This window comes from Gobius niger (genome assembly GCF_951799975.1).
Source record: "Gobius niger genome assembly, chromosome: 17".
Taxonomy (NCBI): domain Eukaryota; kingdom Metazoa; phylum Chordata; class Actinopteri; order Gobiiformes; family Gobiidae; genus Gobius; species Gobius niger.
This window is the reverse complement of record NC_136868.1, coordinates 4982715-5008573: the sequence shown is the minus strand read 5'-3', so window position 1 is coordinate 5008573 and position 25859 is coordinate 4982715. Positions and strand designations below refer to the sequence as shown.

At 40.2% G+C, this 25859-nt stretch overlaps 1 protein-coding gene across 1 annotated transcript in view; it reads left to right on the top strand.

Moving 5' to 3' along the window:
• The window catches only part of ect2 (epithelial cell transforming 2), a 66414-nt gene that overhangs the window by 7846 nt on the left and 32709 nt on the right, over positions 1-25859 (top strand). Inside the window, exons 4-14 of the mRNA XM_079574870.1 lie at positions 2960-3052; positions 6723-6905; positions 9131-9220; positions 9433-9540; positions 13410-13483; positions 13719-13849; positions 14169-14284; positions 16474-16536; positions 18909-19134; positions 21714-21838; positions 25411-25530. Coding sequence (XP_079430996.1) covers positions 2960-3052; positions 6723-6905; positions 9131-9220; positions 9433-9540; positions 13410-13483; positions 13719-13849; positions 14169-14284; positions 16474-16536; positions 18909-19134; positions 21714-21838; positions 25411-25530 — 1329 coding nt within the window. The remainder of the gene's footprint in view (positions 1-2959; positions 3053-6722; positions 6906-9130; positions 9221-9432; positions 9541-13409; positions 13484-13718; positions 13850-14168; positions 14285-16473; positions 16537-18908; positions 19135-21713; positions 21839-25410; positions 25531-25859) is intronic.

Below are 25859 nucleotides of genomic sequence, written 5' to 3'. Positions count from 1 at the left end.
AGTGCCTGTCTAAACACTTTAGAATCTGCTTCATGGAAACTCTGACCTTTTATCTGTTGCACTGCGCCACTATTCTGATTGGGGACGTCTATCACTCAAATGCCAGAGAGATGTAAAAAGATAAATAACACTCAGCCTCTTGACGTTAGGTTATTGCAGTAGTCAAAACCTCGATTGTGTTTCGATATCAAACCGTGCAGCCCCGTGCAGAGTCAGAGGGAGAAAGTCAATGCTCTGACTTGGCTATAAACCGGAGTTTCCTGGTCACTCGTAGCTTGCCCTCAGCACAACACAGATCCATCAGTCTGTGCTTTGGGCTGGTTTCATTTGAAACACTCTGAAATAGGCTCTTGCAGAGGTGGCCCTCACCAAATAGTTACTGAGAGGCGTCTGAATAGCCCTGCTCCTCAGCGAGCCCGGCCCGTCTTTCACAGAAAACACAAGTGGGTTTGCTTTGAACTGGAGAGCTGAAAAGCAACGCGCACTGTGAACTAAACCCAGCACGGTGAACAGATAGTAGCAAAAGACCAGAAATTTGATTAGAGAGACAACCCACTCAAGTGATCATGGATCCCCAAATGATCTTTCAATAACTCATTAATTATGAGAATGGCTTTAATTGCCTCAGTGCTAAGTAACGTCACAGTTGAGCAGACGTAAGAGGAGTGCTGAAGTGATGTTGTGGATAAAAAGCCTTCTCGCCTTGTCCTGCAGTACACACCGACCACAGTGCACCTGCAGCTGCACAGATAAGGCGGCGAGGACTGTACCAGCAGCGAGATGCTATATTTGGTTTTCAGTTGGGAGCATTAAAGCGTAGTTTTTTACATTAGAGCGAGTGAGTTTTGCTAAAGGATGTCTGGGGGATTGTCGGTACTGAAGATCCCACACAGAGCCAGAGTTCACCTTGAGAAGAAATGTGCAAAAATACTGTAATTTATTCTTATTTTTACCACATAGAATTGAAGCGTTTCCGACCAGAGCAGCCGGCTGAGGTTATCGAACAGCGATGCCCTGATGGGCTTTTCTGCTGCTGTGCAAGTTCAGTTGTATCTAGTTGGTGTAGTGCATTTGTGAGATAAATATTTTGTTATAAGTTCTGGTTAAGAACTTATAAAGACACCAGTTTGTTTTACAACTGGTGTCTTTCTCTAATTTCTCCACATTAGAAAAAATAATAATCGGATTTCAAGATAAAACGTGCTCATATCCGATATCTTGCTGTTTTATACTTGTCCTTTTCATATAGTTCTCTAGTTTTGAGAATGGAAACTTTCTGTTCGGATTAACAAAGACATTTTCTACTTCATATCTTACATCGTTGCACTGAATCCGTTTTGTCCATTTTGATTCATAGCAAACAGGACAAATTAAGTCGGCTATCAGCTGTGATTGCTGTTTGGGCCAGTGGCTGTTTCTGCGTTATATCTACATATTCTTTGATTATTAGTCAATTTAGATATTTCAGATGTCACATTAAACTCAGTCTAGTAAACATGAAGAAGACGAAAGTTCAAACGCATTAATCACGATTGCTACAGTTTCAAAGCAGTTTCTTTTTAAATGGACTCGCTGTATTTAAATTGTATTAATTGCAGAATCTTCAGGTCAAACTATAGTGAGTGCTTTAGGTGTTAGACCTGGGCCAACCTGACCAGCACGGAAAGAAACCAGAGTACTGCCTTCACTGCTCCTCTGAAACGCTGCACGGCCTCCTGGGTTTGTCCCTGTTTCAAAGCGTGGTGTCCTGCACTGGTCAGCTCTTCCACCTCTTCCTTCCTCTTCCTCCTGCGCAGCTCCCTCCGCTCCACAGCAGTCTTTCGCCATATTCTGGGACGAGTGTTACAGACGAATCTAATCCGTCTTATTCTCCAGTAAACAAACATTAGCCAGAATACTTTGTTAAATCAGTAGTATATATTTAATTGTATTGCAACAAAAAGTTATTAGCGGAAAATCGCAATAAAATCGAAATCGCAAAATTGATTGAAAAAAATCGCAATATTGATTTTTGGCAAAATCATTAAGCCCTAGTAAATATCTCAATAAAAGGCTTTCTGCGCTAATGCTATTTACAATGTAATATCAATCTGGCTTTTTGGCAGGTGAATTAAATGTAATGGTGCTGCGTAATAACACTGAACGTTTTGTCTGACAACTAGGGATGCACCGATACCAATTTCGGGTATCGGGCCAATACCACATGCTTGTACTCATACTCATTCATGAGGTCCCGATACCAGAAAGATACCACTTGACGTGCGGTCGGTGCTCCTGCAGGACACAGCTCTCGGCTGATGAGAGAAAATGATAACATTTTAGTGGAAATACAATAATCCACATAGAGCTGACTTTATTACAGACGACACTCTCTAAATCAGAGTCTGTGCTGGATTTAACCAGAGCTAAATATTGTTAGTGCTGCAGCGTGGAGTCTGCAGTGTTTACAAGATTCAGGCTAATGATGCTAAACTAGCCGCTAACTCGTGGTATGAAAGTATGTTGAAGAAACTGCCTTGTACTCGTTTTGGTATTCGGTATCGGCAAGTACTTAAATCAAAGTACTCGTATCCGTTTTATAAAAAGTGGTATCGGTGCATCCCTGCTGACAACCCCTTGTGTGTTTTTATTGCTTTGATTTGCTTGAATTACCTTTTTAATCAAGTACATTCTTATTGTTTGATTATTGCTTATGTTGAATTCCTAACGCTGAGTCGTGCATTTGCAGCTTGTCATCAAATTGAGCTCATTCTGTGAAAATGACGCCTCTTAAAGGGACATTCCAAGACAATTGTGACTTTGACAAAACTCCTGAAATAATCCACTTTCCTTTGGCAGGTCTCTCTAAACTTCCCCGGAGTGTCGGGCATCTCCGAGGCCCGTCGTCGTCTCTCTTTCAGGGATGCCATTTTCAGATAACATTGTGTGACATTGACTTGTTGCTGGTTGGTTTTTCCAGGCCATCAGAGTTATCGAAGTACCCGTGGTAAAGATAAGGGATGCAGAGGCGGGGCCCGAGGAGAAAATGATGATTAAATCTATTGTCAATATGGTACAGTAGAACGTGTGCTTCTAAATGTGTGTCTGTCTGGGGATTGGATTCACTTTTTCGGCTCACTCCATCACTGCATGGCCTGTAATTATCTGTGTTTTAACTAATGCAACTGCCAGAGATCACACGCTGCTCTCAGTCACCCTGGTGTTTCCATTGTTGTAGAGGTTTTCAAAGGCGTCAGCTGTACTGGGGTGTTTTACCTCTTCATCCGAGATGCTTCTCCCCGCTCATCCATTCAATCGCTGGTTTTCAAGCTGGCTTTATCCAAATCTAAAAGCTTCCTGACTTCATTTGAAAGCGAAGACCTACAAAACTGACCATGACTCTTTTTTTTTTGTTGCGTTGTGGCCACGTTTGCCACATTTTTGAAACGTTTCTGTTTTCGTTAGGGCTGAAAGATGTATCGTTATTGTGTCGATATCGAGGTATGAACATCCAAGATATTAATATTGAAAAAGCATGATAAAAACGATATAGATTTTTATCAGTAAAACTGCACTCTTTTGTATTATGATAGTTTTATTTTTTGAAAAATTCTTGATTTTCACTGAACCCGTAGTTATATTTTATCAATGAGATATCTGGCATAAATATCGATTTGAAATTTTGGCCATATCGTTCAGCCCTAATTTTCGGCTTTTTTTTTTAAAATGCTTTTTGTTTTTCTAGTTTTTTTTCTGTGTTTTTATTTTTTGTTCTGGCGCTATTTAATCGCTTTTTTTTGTGTCAGTTCTTTGTCACGTATTGGTCACTTTTCTGCATTTTTGGCGCTTTTTTTGTTGTGTTATTGTTGCTTTTCCGGCACGTTTTTGCCACTTTGTTGTTGGTTTTCATCCTCCTTTTCGTCGCGATCTTGACTCTTTTTTTTTTTTCAAGAAGGTTTTACATTTGGACAATTCTAAACTTGACAAACTATGATCTGTTCAGGTGGGGGTTAAGAGATTAAAGTAGACATATCAAGCATAATTGGGGCATATAAACATTATGATGTTGCTATTTCACGTTCATAGTGCATACAATCGTTCAATTTTAGCTGATAACATTCATCTATTACACGATAAAATCCAGGACATACAGATCCGAAAGCTTCAGCTGTAGAACAAATTTGACAGGATTCTTGAAAGCAGCGTGGATTAGTTTGAATTTATTTACTACTCCGGGTGTGGTTTTGACGAGGGGAAACACATCATAAATTAAAAGCTCTCAGTTTGGTTGACAACTTTGAAAACCTCTACCAGGAGGATGGCTGCTAATATGGGGTCTTTGCAACTCATTTAATTGAGTTATTTTTGGAGTGTGAAAGGTGCTCATGTCCTGCAACGTTCACATCAGCGCTGAAATAATACTTGCTAAACTAATTCTAGAATCTAAAGCTAAAACCATCGGATTAGAATGTCGTATCATTCATAACGAGTCATGGGCACAGGTGATTTTGTGACATTTTTATCTAAGTAACTGCAGTTTTTTGCCAATTGCAATTTAAAGTCATCATTCAGCCTTAGTCCACACCAACGTACACCTAAATGTCACTGTATGCTGGAATGATTTTCTATATATCTTTATGGCGTTTTAAAAGGGTTTGCACTTTGCAGCCGGTTAAATTTAGCGACGTTCATCGTCTTTGGCAACTAGACTTATCTGAATTTTAAGTGGGTTCTTCAATTTAAAAGTCACATTATGGAAGTATTAAAGATCTTCCTGCAGTTAATAGGATCATAAACTTAATGCAAGTCGATTAAAAAGAAAAACGCAATTGATTAATGCTTATTCACTTGTGTTGTAACAGCCATTAGTGGAAATTAAAGCTAATTTTGAAGATGGATCTAGTCTTTAAACTGATCTAATATTCAACATTTTGGAAACATGCAATTAGCTTCACAATTGCCCATTACTGTAGGCTGCAGTTTAACGGGTAATTCCAGATGATTATCGCACAGGAAATGGGATTTTTTTTTTCTCAAAGGAGTCAAGCTGTTTGTCGAGCCAATCCAGACCTTCATTATAAAGAAAATCAGAGTCAAAATGTTTTTTTTCCATTGGTGATAAGTCTACGTTTCCAAAATGTTATCCTCATCCTAATCCATGTTTCATAACAAACTAGTCTCAAAATCTATTATTGCACTGATGTTTTCAGACTTTTTGATTTAATTTTTTGATTTTGTTTATTTTGCTTTGTTCTTTTTGCTGGTGTCACCACTCGCAGTGATTTCAGGATATTCCTGGTTGTGTTGTCACTGTTTTCTATTTTCCACAACCCACAAAGCGTGGCAACAAACAAAATGACTATTGAACTTTAAACCACTTAAAGGTACAGTTACTTGAGACGTTGACGGTCTGAAGTGCTGCAGTGATTCTCAACTGTTCGGTCACAGAGTTTTGCCTAAAATCCCAGGTGATAAATTGTTTGATAATTAGCTTTATGATCAAATGCTTGAACCAACAAATAGATATTAATTATATGGCTAAACTAATCAAGGGGACAAACAAATGCCCCCCTGTATTGCGATGCATATCGTATTGCTATACAGAAGGTTGTATTAGGATTTGCCATTGTAACAAACAAGAATTAGTTAGTTTAGTTTAATTTATTAATTATTTGAGCAGTTGAAATTCTGCTCAAAAGGAGTGGCCCGAAATCATTACAATAAGAAATGATCTCACAATAGTACAAAGTGCAATGTACAAGAGCATAGGAACACAGCATGCACACGTCCACATAACATACCTGTTTGTGATTTAAAAGGACTAAATGGAGTTTAAAAATGGTAAAATTATCTCATTTCCTCCCCTAAATGTTCTAACAATGTCCTAAGAATGAGTAGAATGAGCCCAGACCTGTTCACCACAACTGCCTCTAAAATCCTGCACTGTCACTCAAAAAGGTGTCTGAAGTGCCGTCATGCACGCGCCTCTCCAGGGACTGCGGATGGAAAATAGCTGCTGAGCTAAATCTGGTACAAACCATATCCTCTTGTAAAGACTAATGGTTCTGTACATTGTCCCTGTTTCAATAAATAATGATAATAATATTAATAATAATAGAAGGTGCAGTTACACGTATGACCTGAGGTGGCAGTAGTGAGTATAAAATGGCTAGCTTGCGTCCGGCCCCTTTAACTTTACATATTATCAATGATACATTTAGCAACATCATATTTTGATTCGCCTCATTAGCAAAAGAGAACCTGTTGTCCTTCACAGCGGCTGTTTTAACACGGACCACACTTACAGAGCACTGTTTGAAATGTTCTTAGCCTTGGCTGGGACAAAAGCTGCTTGTCGTAATATGTTAAACGTGGGTCCTGTAGCTGCATCCGTTGAGAACCACTGCAGTAGAAACATTCGTAAGGAAGACTTGGGTCGCTGCTTCGTATCCACCCTTTCCTAGCTGAGAAGGGGAAGTAATCGAATTGAACAAAAAATAACTTTAGTGCTTCCATAGTGATCTTCATTAACCAATTCTAAAACCTTGATGTGTTAATGATGAAATAAGCTGGATTGTCATAACATTGTAATGGTTCAGTCAGTGTCTGTCCTAACATGAATAACGACACTCTAAAAAGCAAAGACTCTTACCCTAACACATTGGTGCCTCGTCTCTCTTCTGTTTTGGCGCATCAGTCCTTCATGCTCAGCTGGATAACGGCACTTCATTTCTCCGTTGCAGGACATCAATACCCCGTGCATAATGACCGAGAGCGTTCAGGAGTTCGGGGACGGGGAGAACACTGACTTTGAGACGGTTTTTGTTTTGACCGACTTTGATTCCGCCGACTACACCTACCTCTACAAACGAGACAACCGCATCGTGGGACCCCCCGTCGTCCTGCACTGCGCCGCCAAGGAAGAGGTATGTTATTTATTCAGAAGAGTCCGGGGGAAAAAAACTCAATTTGCCAAACAAATAACATCAGCCGGCGGTTACGCGCAACTTTTTGTGTATGCATAGAAAAAGTTGGGATTGGCCAAGTAGGAAGGTATGGTTTTATGTAATGTGGCATCAAAATTCAGGAGCAAGCGCCAGTCGGTGTTTGATAAAGGTCAGGCGTTCGTACACGCAACTTATTAGCATTGCAAAAACAGAACCTTCGTCTAATAAAGAACCTGAACCTGGATTTTTGAAAGCATAATCACTGCCATTGGTTCGTCGTACAACTGAATGAGAATACTGTCCTTGCTTCAACGGTGTAATATTTTAACTTTTTGGTGAATCACTCTTAGGTATTTTGTGTGAGAAAGGCAGTGTGTCTGTTCGGGCTGGGTACAGTTTAGTTCTTTTTTCATATCAGTATTTTAACGATACCTGGTTTTCAATGTCGAAATATTTTCAATACTGACACTAATGTATGAAAAACGGGGGAATAATTTTAAGGGGGAAGTGATCAAAAACTGGGGTGGAAAATTGGGAAAACAAGATAAAATGTGAGCAAAACATTAGGCAAAAATATTTGTGAAAAAATGGGTGGGAATATATTGGAAAAAGTAATTTCTTTAAGGTACCTTTCCATAACAGTTGTACCTAAATACCTGATTAGTATTGTTTAACGGTACCCGGCCCTAGTGTCTGCATGGTGCCTCGTTATAGGATTTTGCCAGTGAATAAAAAGATGCCATTAAAGCAGTACTAAGTAACTCTTGCCCCTGGAGGCCATAAGCGCAACTGCAGGCGTCGTAGCATGTTACGATTTTTTTAACTTATTAATTGTCTTGGAGAGTAAATACTACGTTGACAGAAAAGGCGAAGGGAGAGAGGGATATTGTACATCCAATTACACAATGGAAATAATTTACTTCACTCAAACTTGGCTGTAAATACTGTCTAAAGTGACGCTAGTCCGCAGTTAGCTTTGCCCGTTAGCCTGTTAGCTTCTTCTTCGTTATTCTATTAGTGTGTATTGGTGGCTCCGGCCCGGTGGCAGTCAAGTTTCTTTAAGCGCTTTACCTTACGATGTGTTAATTAAGGCCTGCTCAGAAAGTAATTAGCACAGCCAGATCAGCCATATATTTTCATTTCACGGAGGATGTATTTGACTTACTCCCACCATGTCTGCTTCATATAATGTTGGAATTAAGTTCTTTGGTCAACTTTCAGCAAGCTTCGAGTTCCACTCCAAAGTTGAATATTATTTGTGTGTAAAGCCATAATGTAACATGGCAGACTTCAAGTTGTAGCTGGAAACAATTTGAAGAATTATAATGTAATTTGGGAAATTCTGAATAGGCTCCTTGCATGAAATGTTTTTGGTTTACTTCCTGTTGTACAATCCCTGTTGTCATAAAGTAAATATTAAATAAAACAAGATTTGAAAAAAATAGAAGAAAGCTTGAAGCACTTGCTGTTCAAGTTTTCTTAAAAATAATTTCAGATTGTGGAGCCATTTTAACATTTATTTGCTACAAATTAAGGCCTAGCTACTTGGTGAAGTATTTCCACCCTAACACTTAATATGTTGTAAGTAAACAATAGCTGCATGTTTTCTGCCACATATTTATTACACATTTACTAGTGGTGGTACTTGTGTTAAGTATGGCCTTTGTAATTAATTAATCACATTGGGGTTGTATAATTTATGGAGGAGTTTCTTTGTATTTTCCTACATACATTTTTTTTTAAAGTGGAGATGTGAGGCCTGTGTGATCACTTCAAAGACAATAACATTTTATTTTGGGAATATTATCTTTTTAATTATGTCGGCTTAACTGTGTGAATAAACAAGTTTGACAGTAAATGGTTTTTGGCTTTACGCCGTGTTCGTCCCCAAACAATGTCTTGCTGGAAAAAAGTGTCTGTGCCGCTAATGTAAAGTCTGATTAAAGCGCATTAAACCTTTATGTAATTAACTAATCAGGAAAAGTGCCGGCTGGAATTTCAACAAGACATTTCTAACTCCCCATAGGAATAAAACCGACGGGAAACAGTCATTATTATGGGAACATGTTGCACAGGGCCTATTGCCCCTTTACTCATGCAGCTTAAAACATGGCGAACCACTTTGTAGCATCATAAAAGCTCTAAAATGTAAAATGTTCCCACTACAGTTTGATTATATCTAACTCTCTGCTTCTCTTCGTCAGCCACTGCCGTTCTCCTGCCGTCCCCTGTACTGCACCACCATGCTCAACCTGTCACTGTGTTTCACCGGCTTCAGGAACAAGGAGGAGATGGTCAGTGCACTCAAGCATTCTGCCTCTAATAACGTTGGAGAAGTGCCCAGACCGAGGCCACCGTAATGAGAAAATGATGTTCTTTTAGAAAATAAGTTCTCCCCGCACCGCCCTCAGAATGGCTTGACAAAAGACTTGGATAAGGCAGAATGTTGTTAGATCCGAGCGTGTCCGGGGGAAAAAAATGACGGGACCCTCTTCTTTTGTGGCAGAAAAATCTGGTGAATCTGGTGCACCACATGGGAGGGACCATCCGCAAGGACTTCAGCACCAAGGTCACCCATCTGATCGCTCACTCCACACACGGAGAGAAATACAGGGTGAGTGAGGGACTGTCAACATGTAAACAGGCATTTTCATAACATACAATTACTACTTTTGGTGTGCTATAGGCCTGCTGTCGGGCTGGACGATATGACAAAACATGTACAGACTTGTGGCTGATTAATGAACTTGGACATATTTTACATTAACATCTGCTCAAACAAAACCAAAAGCATTCCTCCAGTGTCGTTTAAAGCAGTACTAAGTAACTCTTGCCCCAGAAAAGACAAAGGTGGAGGGTGATATTGTACATCCAATTACACAATGGAGATTCATTTTTTTTACTCAAACTTGGCTGTTAATACTGTTTAAGTGGCGCTAGCCCGCAGTTAGTCTCTCCCGTTAGCATGTTAGCTTCTTCTTCATGATTCCATTAATGTGTATTGGTCTTGTCCAAACTCCAAAACTATTTGCTGTTTCTGCCAAAGAAATGTCTGTAAACCTGACAATTATAAAGCGCATGACGATTACTGAGATCGACCAAAGTAGGGATTGCAATTTCGATTAAATTTAGCTTAAAGGCCTCATTTCCTAGTTATCCAGAGTGTTGCTGATTTCTGGAGATATTTTTTTTGTAATTCAAGCAGTTCTTATGTTTGAAGAGTTTCGTGGCGCTAGACCAATGCAAGGCTGCCGCATTTCTACGATATCAGCTAGCCTGCATTAAAAACAGTCTGACACAGAGCACCTGAGGCCAATCACTGATAACGCCAGACTAACCATATAAATGTCTGTGCCGATAGAGTAATTTTAACCATTTTGCATTTAAAATACCTTATATTTGAGCAGCATCAGCCTCGTGGTTGTATAAGCTACGCAGCGGCGGAGTGATCTGCTAGAAAATAGTCCCTCAAAATGCGATCATTCATGTGACGCAGGTCAGTTATATTCCAAAAATTATTCTATCGACACAGACATTTATATGGTTAGTCTGGCGTTATAAGTGATCTGCCTCAGGTGCTCTGTGGAGCGGGTCAGACTGTTTTTAATGCAGTCTAGCTGATACCATAGACATGCGCTAGCCTTGCATTAGCCTAGGGCCACGAAACTCTTCAAATACAAGAACAACAACAAAAAATCTCCAGAAATCAGCCAAATGAGGCCCTATGTCAAAAATCCTGAAATATCCCTTTATAGCCCAGCCCTACTGAACCAATACGTAGCGAGCAATGTGTAGTTTGGGCATAAAATCCTATACCAGATCCAGAAAGCTGCTTTCATAGTGCAGTACAATAGTGAGATTCCTGTTTGTGATTTTGCCATTTCTTTTTTTTAACAATTATCTTGTTTTTGATTATACCCCTGTCTCCTCTCAACAAAACAAGCATCAAACAGGCTAGCTATTTTCAGACCGTAGCCTCATTAAAGACTCTCACTCGCTCGACTGTTGCGTCATCTCGATCGTCTCCCGTCGGGATTGTCGTCAGCCGCAGCAGCGCTCCCCTCCACCTGCCCTTAACGCCTCAAAGCCTCTGTGTTGTCTGTGTTTTGTTCTGCCGGAGAAACACAAGTGAGAGAAGTTTGTCAGAAAGGCAGCGCTCTCTGTTTCCCATTTGAAAGCAGCACGCTAACTAAAAACAAAACAGAAACAAAGACGGGCAGGAAGCTATTCAGCAGCCGAGCCCCACGCGCTTGTTTTTGAATCGAGTGGAAACTGTTTGTACCTGCGACACAGGAAAACACTCTGAGAATAATGGGTCTAATGGTTAAAAAAATCCAGTTGACTAGCCTGCCTTGTTTTAATGCGTTATTTCTTTTCACTTGAATTCCAAAGGCTCATTCTTTTTGTTTTTGGCTAACTCACCTTTGTAATTTCTTTGGTCATAAACTGACAAATTGCTCTGGTGAAAAAGTCAGTCTTAACTAAAAATATGTAACACAAATGCGACAAAAACGTGACAATAACGCAACAACAAAAAAACGTAAATGTAAAAATCTAAGGTGGGGGTAAAGAGGTTGAAGACCCTGGAAATTTGGGCTGATCATAATCATGTGTATGCAAGAATGGTGAACTGAAAGATTTGCGATTTATATTTTAGAAGTACCTTTTATCCTCAAGTACACATTTTAAACGCATCTAGGAGCATTTAAAGTGAGCGACTGGAAGTCCAGATGTATTACAAATGTTATAAAATGATGTACAGTAAGTACAAGGAAGACAAGTAAAGTAATAGTATTATATTATTTTTTTGTAAAGTCCCTCTTTCCTGGATCTCTGCAACTAATCAGAGTCTAGTATCCTCCCGCGTTGACCAATGAGACGAGCTTTTCCTGTGAACCAGCCTGCCAGGTCCAATCAGGAGGGAGGGGGAGGAGCTTGATTGTTTACTTTTGAAAATTCTGTCCATGCTCTTATTTTGCAAACTTAAAAGGGCTTTCTGGTTAAAGGCACACCGCTTAGAATTTTACTCATAAATAACATTGACATACAAGCATTTATTTTATGGTAGATCATTTCATCATTGGAAAAATACCTACATATGTACAAACAAACATGTGTTTTTGCTGTGAGCGGCTCAGCTCATCTAAGACATGACTGTATCTTTACTGGGAGTGGGTACATCTCCCGCTCGACTCCATGGAGATGTGACTAAAGTCAGTAGAGTTTGAGATTAAAACAGGTTAGGTCCTCATCCAAATCCATTCTTTGATTATTCCCTGCAGTAATAGTATTTTTTTGTGTCGAGCTGGTCAATATGAGCATGTTTTGCACTAATGGCAAGAGTATAGTCCAAAAGTTACGCAGTGTCCCTTTTTTACCCCTTAACTCCCACCTGAACCGAGCACATTTTCTCCAGTTTGGCTTTACCCCAGTCCAAAAGCTTCTGGAAAAAAGCTGTGAAAAGAGCAACAAAACTGAGACGAAAACAATGATGGAAATGTGACAAAAAAGTGAGAAAACATTGACAAAAAAGTGATGAAAAATTGATGAAAAAGTGGCAAAAATGTCACAAGAAATTGATGAAAAATGGACAAAAAAATGACAAAAATGAGACCAAAAAATGTGACCAAAAAAGACAAAAATGTGATAAAAATTAAAAAAAATTTGACCAAAAAAAATGACAAAATGTGACGAAAAAATGTGACGCCAATGTGATAAATAATTGACGAAAAAATGACAAAAATGCGACAAGAAATGACAAAAAAATTACAAAAAAGTTGCAAAAATGAGTTGAATACCCAACAAAAAATTATGGAAAAAAAAATCTGACGTGAGGAAAAAGATCCTCTCGGTTCAGGCGGGAGTTAAGAGGTTAAAAAGGAGTGAAATTTGATCACTTTCAAATTTCAGTCCTCTCCTCTTTTGCAAACTTACAGACTGTCACTTTAATATCTGAGTGACAACTGCAATACGAGCTGCTACACTTGCACATAACACTATATCTGGGCGAAGATTTCAATATTTTTGTGGACTTTCTCAATAACGATGGCAAAGCAATTGGAAATATGCAAAAATGTGCTTCAAACACCTGAATTTACTTCAAAAAGATGATTGAACAGATTATAAAAGGGCAGATAAGCCCTTTTTTTTCCTCAAATCCTTTTTTCCAATGTTTAATATGTCCCCAATTTCCCCAAATTTCTTGACATTGGAGATAAACTCAATATTGTAAATTTGCAAATCTTCTAAACAGCAACTTCGATATTCTCTTGTAGAGGATACATTGCCCACCTCTACATAACGCAGCCTGATAAAGGTTTGTTTTCTGTCAGGATTTGCGACTTTGCAATGAAATGTCCGTCCCAAATTAAAAATATAATGTACTACATTCAACATGGTGTTAGAAAAGCCTATGAAACAATGAAATAATGCTTTTTTTACATAAAGATCTGTTCCTCCCGTTCACTCTCTTCTTGCTTACAGCTGGCAGTTTGCATGGGGACACCTATCCTCACGCCAAACTGGATTCTCAAGGCCTGGGAGAGGAAAGATGAAATGTAAGTAAAACAAGTTTCTTACAGCCTATAGCCAGTGCATCATTTGAAAGCTAAGACCTGCAAAACTGATCTAAATGTATCTTTTTCTCACTTTGTTGCTGTTTCGTTGACACTTTTCTGTGGCTTTTTTATAAATGCGTTTTCATCCTTGTTTTCCTGTCTCATTTTTGGTAAAGGCGGGGGTTAAGAGGTTAATGTGGTTTTTATAACCTTGTTTTTTTTGTTGTGTGTCCAGATCTTTCCACGCTGGAGACGAGGAGTTCAGAACCGAATACAAAGTCCCTCCGTTCCAGGACTGTATTCTGAGTTTTCTGGGGTTCTCGGATGAAGAAAAGGCCAACATGGAGGAGCGGACTCTTAAACACGGTGTGCAAATATAGTTTTAGGAGGTTCAATGTAGATCTGCTTAATAAATCGCCAAGTAAATAAGCAATATTGGGTGACACAGTAATGCAAGTTGAGTCATAAAAGTGAAATATATGGAGAAAGTCAGTGTTCTATTCCCCTCAGAGAATAGAGGGTCTTTGTATCCTTCACCTTCGGGATTGGGTATTATTATGAATTGTGCACCCTGAGCGCTAAATTAAAACAGCACATGTCAAACAGAGATCACCTCCTCCCTCTGCGCCTGATAAAGGTTATTCTGCAAATATCTGTGCATGGCTAATGTGTGTGCGTCCCTCAGGCGGCACTTATCTGGAGGCGGGGAGCGAGCGCTGCACGCACATGGTCGTGGAGGAGAACTCCGTGAAGGAACTGCCCTTTGCTCCAAACAAGAAACTCTATGTCGTCAAGCAGGAGGTGGGATAATGTTCTTCTCTCTGCGGTAGCTTTAAAACTTTCGGTGCAAGGTTATTTGAGTGAAAGTTTCAAATAATTTGAACATCGCTGATCACACAAATAATGAAACGATGAATTGTGTTCACTGAAGGCGATACAAGAGCTGAACAGAATTTAATTATAAAGGAATCACGAGGTTCCCAAGGATATATTGAGTTCAATGTTTTCCTCATGAGGCAATTCATATCTCACGATCTGGCTCACAATTTTGGTGCAGCTTTTTGATTATTCTTCTATGTAGGTTTTCTTTCTTCTCCTTGAATCCAAACTTTGAACGCGACTGTAGGGTCGAATGTCTGCATGGTCTCTTTCTCTCCCTCCCTCCGTCTTTTCTCTCTGTCTCTCTTTCACTCTGTCTCTTTCTCTGTCTCTCTTTTTCGCTGTCTCTCTTTCTGTCTCACTCTTTTTCTCTGTCTTTCTCTCTGTCTCTCGCTTTCTGTCTCTTTCTCTCTCTCGCTCTTTCTCTGTCTCTTTCTGTCTGTCTCTCGCTTTCTGTCTTTCTCTCTGCCTCTTTCTCACTGTCTTTTTCTCTCTGTCTCTTTCTCTCCGTCTCTCGCTTTCTCTCTGTCTTGCTCTCTCTCTCTGTCTTGCTCTTTTTCTCTGTCTCGCTCTTTCTCTCTCTCTTTCTCTCTGTCTCTCCTTTTCACTGTCTCACTATCTTTCTCTCACTTTTTCTCTCTGTCTCTCACTTTCTGTCTCTCGCTTTCTCTGTCTCGCTCTTTCTGTCTCGCTCTTTCTCTGTCTTTCTCCCTGTCTCTCTCTTTCTGTCTTTCTCCCTGCCTCTTTCTCACTGTCTCTTTCTCTCTGTCTCGCTCTTTCTCTCTCTCTCGCTTTCTGTCTCTTTCTCTCTGCCTCTTTCTCACTGTCTCTTTTTCTCTCTCTCTCCCTCCCTTCTCTTTTCACTCTCTTTTTCAATCTCCCTCCCTCTCCCTTCTCTCTGTCTTTCTCCCTGTCTCTCTCTTTCTGTCTTTCTCCCTGCCTCTTTCTCACTGTCTCTTTCTCTCTGTCTCGCTCTTTCTCTCTGTCTCTCGCTTTCTGTCTCTTTCTCTCTGCCTCTTTCTCACTGTCTCTTTTTCTCTCCCTCCCTCCTTTCTCTTTTCACTTTCTCTTTTTCAATCTCCCTCCCTCTCCCTTCTCTCCCTCTTTCTCCTCCTTCCTTCACTCTCTTCTCCCTTTCTCTCTGCAGCAGAATATTGCCCCTCAGCTCTGTGACGCTTTTTTTTCTTTCCCCAAAACAGCCAAAGAATGACTTAAATTCGGTAAAGTTTTCAAACCGAGAAGATCCTACTGATCTAATTATCATTAAGCGCGAATATTGTAGCTCTGCTCTTTCCCATCGTTTTCTTTTCAAAAAAAAAATGCAGCGATCAAAACTAAACCAGGTCTGAGCAAAGAGGAGAAACACAGCATAGGTGATATTGTGTAGAAGCTAATATATAAAGGCATGGTTCTAAATGAAGTAAAAAAAAAAGTAAATAACAGGATTAAATTGATTCCATTAGAGCACAGCGGCTCAAATACATGTCCGATAAAACATATGGGCTTAAAAAAGTCACATAAAAGCAGGCACTCGAGGTTACTTCAGGCCGTGCCTTCTCATACCTCAGATAGATCTAACTATAACTATCTGTCTATCTGTCTTTGCCCTCCATTATAAGACCGTTTTATTCTCCAATCGTCAAATAGGAATAAAAAAAATCTCATGTTTGGACATCATTGGAAGTGATCGCCCAGAAAACCTCTGATAAACGATTACTAGTACAGAACCCCTGGGCCCGTGGATAGTGCTACGCCAAATAATGAATGCTTTTGCACCGCGCCTGAATCCGAAATCGCCGCCTGACGAGGAGCGCGGATCAATGCGGTCTCTCCGTGCACTACCTTCTGTCAGCGGCGCGCGGTCGATACGAGATTTCCTCCTCCAGCGGATGAATAATTTGAACCTAGCTGTCGGAGTGGTTTAGCTGCGCTCATAACCCCGCGATCAATAGGCTCCCTTTTCTTTACTCCGCCAAGTTTAGTTGATTTTTGAAAAGAAAGCCCGTGCTATTATTCTACCGGGAAGATTTTTTATCATTCTGTCCTAATCCAGTTTATGTGCAAATAAAGCTGAAATCTATGTTGTTCCCCCCCCCCCCCCTCTTTGGCAGTGGTTCTGGGGGAGCATACAGATGGATGCCAGGGCGGGGGAATCCATGTACCGCTACGAGAAGGTGAGTTCGCCCACGTTTTAGTGAGCAGACGGCAGTTAAACTACAGGGGTTCCCAAACTCGGGACCCCTTCTGTGAAATGAAGTTAGCGTGTATGATTTTTATTTTTATTACTTTCAATATACCATAGTTAATATAAAAACACACACAAAATATATAAAAGAATCAAAAAGGAAAGGAAAAGAGTTTTAGTTATGTTGGTCTTATATTCGAACGTTTACATACAGTTTTAAAAGGCTATAGATGGGCTTAGTGTCAGTATTGCAAATCAGGTGTGGTGTGTTTGCATGCATGGGCCCGTGTGTTCATTGGCATTCACTGTCCCAACCAAATAAACAAATGTATCATGCAGCATTTATGATAATTTGAGGTGCAGAACATTTCAAACCTGGTATAATTATGTTCGTTTGGATACCCGGGGGCATTAAAAAGCATCTACATTTAAATCTTGATTTATTGGAAAATTATGCCATGTTTATTGCTCCATTCAATTAACTTGTAAACAAATTAATTGAATGGAGCAATAAACATGGCCCAAGGTAATTCAGCACCGTCGTTTTGACTGTGAACGTTCATTGAAAAGGCCAAAATTCTGATCTGAAACAGTGTTTCACAACCAGCACTTGGCAGGGGGAACTTGGAATGACCTTAGATTAAAAAAGGTGAAACTGAGTAGAATTTCAACATCACTTTCAAAGAAAAGTTAGTTTTAATTACTGTATGTTTTCCAGTAAAAGAAGTATTTTAGCTACAGTTTGAACATAGCAGTCAATTAAAGACTGAGGCTGTATCCGAATATCCACACTATTCCCTATATAGTGACTATATAGTGACTATATAGTGCTCACGCCATTTTGTAGGGGTCTCCGAATGTCCAGAGAGAGAAAAGCCGTCTGACTTGCATCTCGAAAAGTAGTGAGCATCGATGGTCACTAAACGGGTCAATATAGACCACAATGCATTGCGAGAGTCGGAGAAGAGCCTGACAGCGACAGGTCTTTGAACTAAACAACACGACTGAAGTAAATCAGCTGTTTCAGTCGTGTGTTTGTTTTTCTCATGAATAAATGACCAAAATATAACCGGTTACGGTGAAAAGATGCTAACGTTAGCTGCTAACCTTTAGCTTGAGCTGTTAAATGACCGACAGCTTCCTCTCAAATAATCCAAGCCATTCATGTAAAATCCATGTGAAATAAAGCGTATCTGACTCATATTAATCCATAAATATTCCACTGTCTCTGAGTCTGGTTGGTCTTTATCACAGAAATACTTTATTCCCGGAGTTTAGCAAACTTTTAGCAGATGTAGTCACTCAATCTGCTGGTGTTCGGACATCGGGCTCTGACCTACTTTCGACGTCTCTGAGCTCACGCTGGGGTGACTTTTTTTTTTCTTCCTTTTTTTGTGATGATAGTTTTAATTCAAATGACAAATAAAACGCCTGTAAAAGTGCCAAAACAGTCGTTCTGTTTCAGATAAAAAAATGAATAAATCTGCTGCCGCAGCGCGCGTGTGACGTCACGCAGCGCGGAGAAAGTAGTGGCTTGTGTCCGAATCGCCAACAGAATCGGTGACTATATAGTCGACTATATAGCGCGGGCCTATGTAGTGAATGGGGGGTTAGGGACTAGTGTGGTCATTCGGATACAGCCTGAATAATCTATGTTTAGTTGCTCACTTTAAGTTTGTCAGGTTCCTCAAGTTCCTCAAGGGGATATAATGGGGTTTAAATTAATGCCCCAAGGGGTACAAGAAAGGTTGGTATAAAACATGTTCAATTGCAATTTTGACTGAAATGGACCATGTTTTTTTGCTAAAAGTTTCCAGTTTTGTCCAATCCTATTTCCTGTGTTTGATGAATGATGTTTGCAAATCCTAAGAAATTAAATATGCATTGATTTTTTTTTTTCTGCATGTGTAGCATTCAATTATAAACCCAGATAATGTCTTTTGATATCTGGCCTAATTTCACTAAAATATGCCGTTTTCAGTCAAATAAACTAAAACATTCTCTATGTTTCACGAGAAGCCACGACCCAAATATAAAAAGACCAAATCTCTCCCATTTCAATCAGTCTCAATTTTCTGTTCAAATTTTTCTTGAATATTGAATATGGCTTTTACTAATGGGGTTAATGGGAGCCCGGCATAAACAACAAACTAATTATTTCCGCTCCAGTGTCATTTAGCGCAAAATAGTTTCCATTTTCCTCCTGCAAAGTCCAACCTCTACTCCAAGCAACGACTCTGGACAAATTTCTGTCAGGGAACAATAGACTGTAATTCACCTTAATGGAAGCTCATAGGGATTGATTGATAATGACATTTGTAATAGCTTTTCTCTGTCTCCTGTCTCTCGTTTTTGCCTCAGAACGACAGCCCGGCCATGAAGAAGGCCGTGTCGCTCCTCTCCCTCTCCACGCCGAACAGTAGCAGGAAGCGGCGCCGGCTCAAAGACACCCTGGCTCAGCTCACCAAAGAGACGGAGATCTCCCCCTTCCCCCCTCCGCGCAAACGGGCCTCGGCGGAGCACTCCCTGTCCATGGGCTCGCTGCTGGACATCTCCAACACACCAGACACGTGCAAGAGCCTGGCAGGTAACGGGCTTCAAACCAGGCCGGTGCCATGTTTTAAGAAAGAGGATGCCTGGAGGTTACAGTCTAAAATGTACAAATAAAACCTCTTTTCATTTCACAGTTTGATATAAGGTTCTCTTGGAGCGGTGAGTCCGTTGGTGATGACGTCGCCTTGAAAATATCAATTTCAATCCATTTGTTTGCTCCCCTTGGGACCAGAAGTGTTGCATTGAACTCCATTATAACTTCACTTTTTGAGACTGCTCAATGCTATTATTATTTTATTTTTTTAGAGTTGATTGCCTTAGTTGGGGGGGAAAGGTAGAAAAACAATTTAGAGTTTTGAAAGTAAGAAAGAAGTATTTAGTTTTTAGAGCTACTTCATTGTTCTTGGACTTTTTGCACAAGAGAGAAACCAGTTTAAAATAACTTTTCTGCATAATCTGTGACACAGATTTGGAAAGAAATCTTTAACAGGAAATGTATGTTTGAAGTTCAATATTTTGAGGCAAGAAAATATTGCGATAAACAATACTATTTGACTCTATAGATACTAGCTACTTTCCACTCTAAAGCAAAAACAACAGTAACTCAATATTCTGAAAGTTCATAATCATATCGCCACACAAGCTGCAACAGAGTTGCTTTCTGTTTAAAATCCAATTTTACAAAGAAAAAATAAGGAAAAAGGGTTAATAAATGCACAGACGATGAATATTGAGCCCAAAATGTATTGTTTAGCTGTTGTTTTTTTTTAAAGTGATTAGTCAATGTAGTAAATATCGCGTCAGCTCTATTCTCCACAAACATTTGATTTGAAGCAGTAAGATTCTATTTTCTTCATACAGAAAGTTTGTCCTTTTTAAAGCTATACTGCGTAGAATTTTATCAAAAAAATAAAATACAAGCATTTATTTAATGACAGATATTTTCATCATTGAAAAATACCTCATCATTGCAGAAACAAACGTGTGTTTTTGCTGTGAGCGGCTCAGCTCTCCTAAGACATGACACTAACTTTACCGGGAGATTCAAATAGGTTAAGTTCTCATCCAAATCCATTCTTTGATTACCCACTGCAGTAATGTCCCGAACTGGTCATTAGGAGCATGTTATTTACAGATGACAACAGTACACTCCAAAAATGTTACGTGGTGTCCCTTTAAATGGCAACACTTTTGATACTGAAAGTAGAAAATGAGCCCTTCTTCGGGTCCCACGAGTGTAAACAATTTTTGTGAACTACGGGTACTCTTCCAAGGATAGTGCATGAAAACAGAAAAAAACGACTATGGCGATGAGGGTGGAATGCTGTCAAAAAAGGTTCGGAGCCACACCGTAGTTATCCGAAAATAAAAGTCCTTTATTGAGACATGAGCAAAGTAATTTAAAAAAACCTATGACCGTGACAAATGCCAATGACAGGTATGTCTTCATCAGGGCAATGAAGACATACCTGTGGAAACACGTTGCCGTTTTTTAAATGACTGTCCATGTCTCAATAAAGGACTTTTGCTTTTTGATAACTACAGAGTGGCTCCGAACCTTTTTTGACAACACTTTTGATAATATTTGTAGAAGACCAATTAGAATGATTTTAATTTATTTGTGCTGACAGCAAAGATGTTGACATTTGTGCTCGTAATTTCTTATATTTCTTATAAACTTGTTCCAAACATTTGCAGTTGAGCAATCGGCATCGAGTTGGATTGTGTGTGAAATGCGCAGTATAAATAGACTTGCCTTCCAATGTGACAGCTAAAAGCCAAATGCATAGAGAGTACGAGTGATTTCCAAACGCTGAGCTGTGAATAACGACTATGATTTTATTAACAGCAAAGAAATATCTGTCATAGTTGTTGCAATTAGTCTTGTAATTAATAAAACCTCTGCTAAATGAAAAGTAAAAACTCTTGATTGCAGAAAGCAGGGTCAGGGACAAATCAGAGGGCACAGTGGCCAGGAGAGAGACCAGGAGACGCACTACCACCAGCAGACACAGGAGGCGCAGTAGGACAGACAGGGGGCAGAGGAGAGCCAGGTCCTGCCTTAGTACCATCCGACAAGCACCAAACGAGGAAGAGGAGCAGCACACAGGTCAGGGAGGGAGCGGAAAAGGCATTAAAAAGTGCACAGTAGAGCATTTTGACGCTAAATATTTCAATTTCTCAAATATTCTAGTGGTTAAATTAATGAAATTGTTTACTTCGGGACCCAGGGGCTTCATTTGCTAAATAAAACAGGGTTAGAATTTTTTTCCTTTTAACACATCACCCCCATGTAGTCTTTAAATGTCAGCTGAAAATCATTAGGCAGTGTTAGATTATGTGGTGTTATATCTAGTTTACACTTATGTCACATGCTAAATTATAAGCTTAGCACTTTATTCTGTCAGAAATCAAATATTTAACGTGCTGTTGCTGATTGAGAACGCCTGTTTCGTCTAGAATTCATCTTTTTTTTTCTCCCAAAGAGTAAGACGTTGGCAGTAAAGGAGCAGCATTGTTTTATAATTTAGTCGCCCCATCACCGACTTGGACAACTGTTTTCTCTGTTTCTCTCTTTAACAAGTGTTTCCCGTGTCTGTCTGGCTCCTATAGAGAGCTCAAAGCCTTCGAAGAGCTCCACGCCGGTGGTGTCTAAGCAGTCTGCGCGGTGGCAGGTCTCCAAGGAGCTGTACCAGACTGAGAGCAACTATGTGGACATCCTCAGCACCGTCCTCCAGGTAGCTGCTTTCACCTGCCCATATGAACAGTCTCTCTTTATTCTGGGCCCTGACACTTGCTCCAGTCATAACAAACAATTCTCCCTGCATAGAACCAATGATGTAGTTTGTGGTCTAAATGGTAGACATTAAAAGTGCTGGAATAACATTGGGGAAATGGAATAGCTTCTATTCTGTTAAGTTCATAATTGTGTTGAGACCAAATTTGTTACACTACACAGCTAATTAACCATGCTATAATGTTAAATCTAGGGCGCGCCTGATGTATCGTCTGGCCGATATTTGGGTGTTTTTTAACATATCTGCCAATAAACACCGAAAGTAATAGAGACTTCCTGTTTGTTGCACTGGAAAAAGCTTTAGGCCTCAGAAGAGTGAAGACATCTGTCAAAGTTTGTACACCTGTAATATTTGATGTATTTTATGTTGTAGACTTTTGCTTTTAATTTTCAAACCATAAGACACAGAGACTTGCCACTTTTTGTTTTGGAGTGGATTTTTGTCTTTCAAAAAAGCCCCTTCTGGCAGTACCTACTAAACATGAATGTCCTGAATAAATCAGCCCTGTGCCCCTCATGCAGCGCCCCCTGCTGTCACAGTTCAATACTGACACGTTTAGAAGCATCACACACAGGATTATAGACAAGACAGCGGTGCATATCGGCTTTAGAAAAAGACCTCTATTAGATATGTTTTTTTGATTGAAACCTTTACTACACTAATAAATGTTGAATATAATGTTAGTAGTAGTAGTATCCCCTCTTGGAACCGCCACCTTATCGTGGTGGAGGGGTTTGAGCACCCAAATGATCCTGGGAGCTCTGTTGTCGGGGGCTTCGTGCCCCTGGTAGGGTCTCCCATGGCAAACAGGTCGTAGGTGACGGGTCAGACAAAGAGCGGTTCAGAAGCCCCATATGAGAGAACGACAGGCCCAGTTTGAACCGTGAGGCCGTCCTCCCGTGGACCCACCCCCTACAGGAGGAGCCATAAGGGGCTGGTGCTGTGTGATTTGGGCAGCTCCAACAGCTGCCCCCACGACCTGGAAATGGACAAGTGGAAGAAAATGGATGGATGGATGGATGGATGGATGGATTGATAGTAGTAGTATTAGTTTTATATAATCAATAGCTATTTGAAAGATTGGAAATCATTAAATTAGATTACTTAAAATATCGGCCTATATATTGGCTGTATCTGCTATGCCAACCCCCTTCATATCTTCATAGGATATAAATCCTCATCAGAACATATCTGGAGTGGTCTTGTTTCAGTAATTCTGCCAGCCCGCACTCCGGTAAACGATGTAGGGAAGTTCCTGTGAATTATACAGTCTCCAAAAGTTTCATCGCTTGTTCTGATCTCGTTCTCGGTCAGATTCGTTGCTCTGTTCGTAATTGGCGTTCATTATATTTCAGCAGTATTACTTTATTTGGATCCATTTCCTTGATCACTGTAGCAGTAGGAGCAGGTTGTGCACCCTCTGCTGGCGTTTTATATAACTACATCTGAAGTTCTGAGGTATTTTTTAGTGATATTACACAAACAGCAGGGCTAGGGTATCCAAGGTACCTTTAACAATGATTGAAAAGCTTGGTTAATTGTATACAAAAACTAACAGTGGCGTCCATTTTACAGGTTATGATATCATTTCAATGACATAGGCTTTTCATTGAACATTTTTGAACATGTGTGAAGAATGAAATCATTTGGCTCTTTCATATCCCTCCCAAAAAAGACTCGCTGCGAGCCTTTATCAAAGCAGCGATACATCCACCCCCTGAGGACTCTCCTACAGGTAGCTCGCGGCCAGAGCTTGTAGCCAACACCCTCCTCTCTTTGGTTGCGCTCGCCGCTTGCCCCTTACAGCGCTCCAGTCATTAAAAGTGTGTGTGCTTATCAGCCGGTCCCAGCAGAGGCTTGGACAGCGAAGCAGCCAGGGAGAAAATGACCTTCCTGACCGCGCTCACTGCTGCCCTCCAAAATATCAAAAGAACACCCCTTTTTCTGCCGTTTCTCATGATTACTCAATTTTATCTTGCTCCTCTTTTTATACAAGCTTAGCTGTTTTTGTAAGTCTTAAGCCCTTCATATGTAATACGTCATGTTTTTGTCAGCCTATCCTCTGCAACCTCTTTTCTGACACCAAATGCATCCACAAAGATGGTTCAAGCTCGGATCTTCGACAAGCAATTTCGATTCGATATGCTATTGCAGTCAGTCGCGCTCAGACCATGTTGCTATCGGCGCAAAGAGGGAGAGAGGGGCGCAGCCTGCAGAACGCGAGTCCACGTGAGCTGTAGCCGGCACTCTGTCATGTGTAGGGGGTGTGTTCTCCCGCTCCGCTCACAAGCTCTAGTTGCGGGAGGTCTGACTAACTACTTTCCCATTTTCGCCTTGTCTCCGTAACATAAACTCATAAACACCTCGTCATGTTTTAGTCGCCAAAGAGCTGTTTGAGCTTGTCATTGTTTTGTTCTCGTCATAAAAAAAAGGTGATATCGTTGTTCTTTTTTGTTAATGAAAACAACACTGGAATAGAAAATCCAAATAGCAGTTTACTGTTTGACCATGAGGGGGTAGTACACGCACCGTTTTAGACTGTTTTTGGACTGCAAAAGTGCAAAATACATGAGTTAAAGCAGTACTAAATAACTTGTTTACCTTAATAAATCCTTTTCGTAGTCCTTCTGGGGGTGATACACATGTCAATGGGATGATTGGGGCGGTCTTTCATCTCCCGCCGGGGGTCTCTGGCCAGAAAACCACACTTGCAACTTTCCTGCTCCGACCTGGAAGCGCAATACTCACTAATAGAATCACAAAGAAGAAGCTAACAGGCTAGCACGCAAAGCTAACTGCGGGCTAGCACCACTTAAACAGTATTTACAGCCAAGTTTGAGTGAAAAAAATGATCTCCATTGTATAACTGGATGTACAATATCCCTCTGTCCCTTTTGTCTTTTCTGCCAGCGTAGTTTTTACTCTCACGGACAATTAAGTAAAGACCTCAAAATGCTACGACACCTGCAGTGGACCTTATATAGTATACATATATAAGCTCCTATATATATATATATATATATATATATATATATATCTGGGGCATGAGTTACTTGGTTCTGCTTTAATACTAAAATAACTCAATAATGAACTAGGAACAGCAGACAATTCTCTAAGAACATAGTTTATCACCAGACATAGTTGGTTTAATGTTTAGTTGTACTGAAAAAATTGCCTTTTAGATTCAATATTGACAAATGTTTAGTCCTAGTTCCAGCCTCTGCATCCTTCCACACAGATATTCCTGTTCACTATCTTTTCAACTTATGCTCTGAATATCCAAACATATGTGCTTTTATTTCAAATCGCACAGCCCTAAAACATTATGTTGTTGGAGCATCTAGCTTTAATATATTGCAACAAACAGCTGGGCAGGCTCGTCATGTCCTCCAGAGGACGGGGAAAACATCTATTCAAGCCAGATGGTCCACACACCTACTTTCTATATTGTACTATACTTTTTATACACTTCCACTATTTTTAAGCTTGTGTTATTTTCCCCCTCTGTGCAGCTCTTCAAGCTTCCACTTGAAAAAGAAGGCCAAGTGGGCGGACCGATCCTGGCTCCAGAGGAAATGAAGACCATATTTGGAAGCATCCCAGATATCTATGAAGTTCACAAGAGGATAAAGGTATTGTTTTGGTTTATTACTCATAAAAATGTTGCTACAAAGCGTAATGCGAATCAAAATCACCACGGACTCTCCGCACCCATCACAGTAGGTAATGCCTTCAGGAAGGAGACGGCAAAATCCACAGGTCAGTTCCACTTGACTGAAGAACCGTTTATACACTGGGCTGTCAGGAAGCTGAACTCCCTCTCTTCCCTGACCTCCCTATGCTCCCAACCCTCATTCCCCACCCCCTGCTCCACAACAAGGACAAGAGAATGAACTATTTCGATTCATTGTGAAAAGAATAGACAAATAAAATCTTGGAAGCCTAATGAACCTTTTTCCGT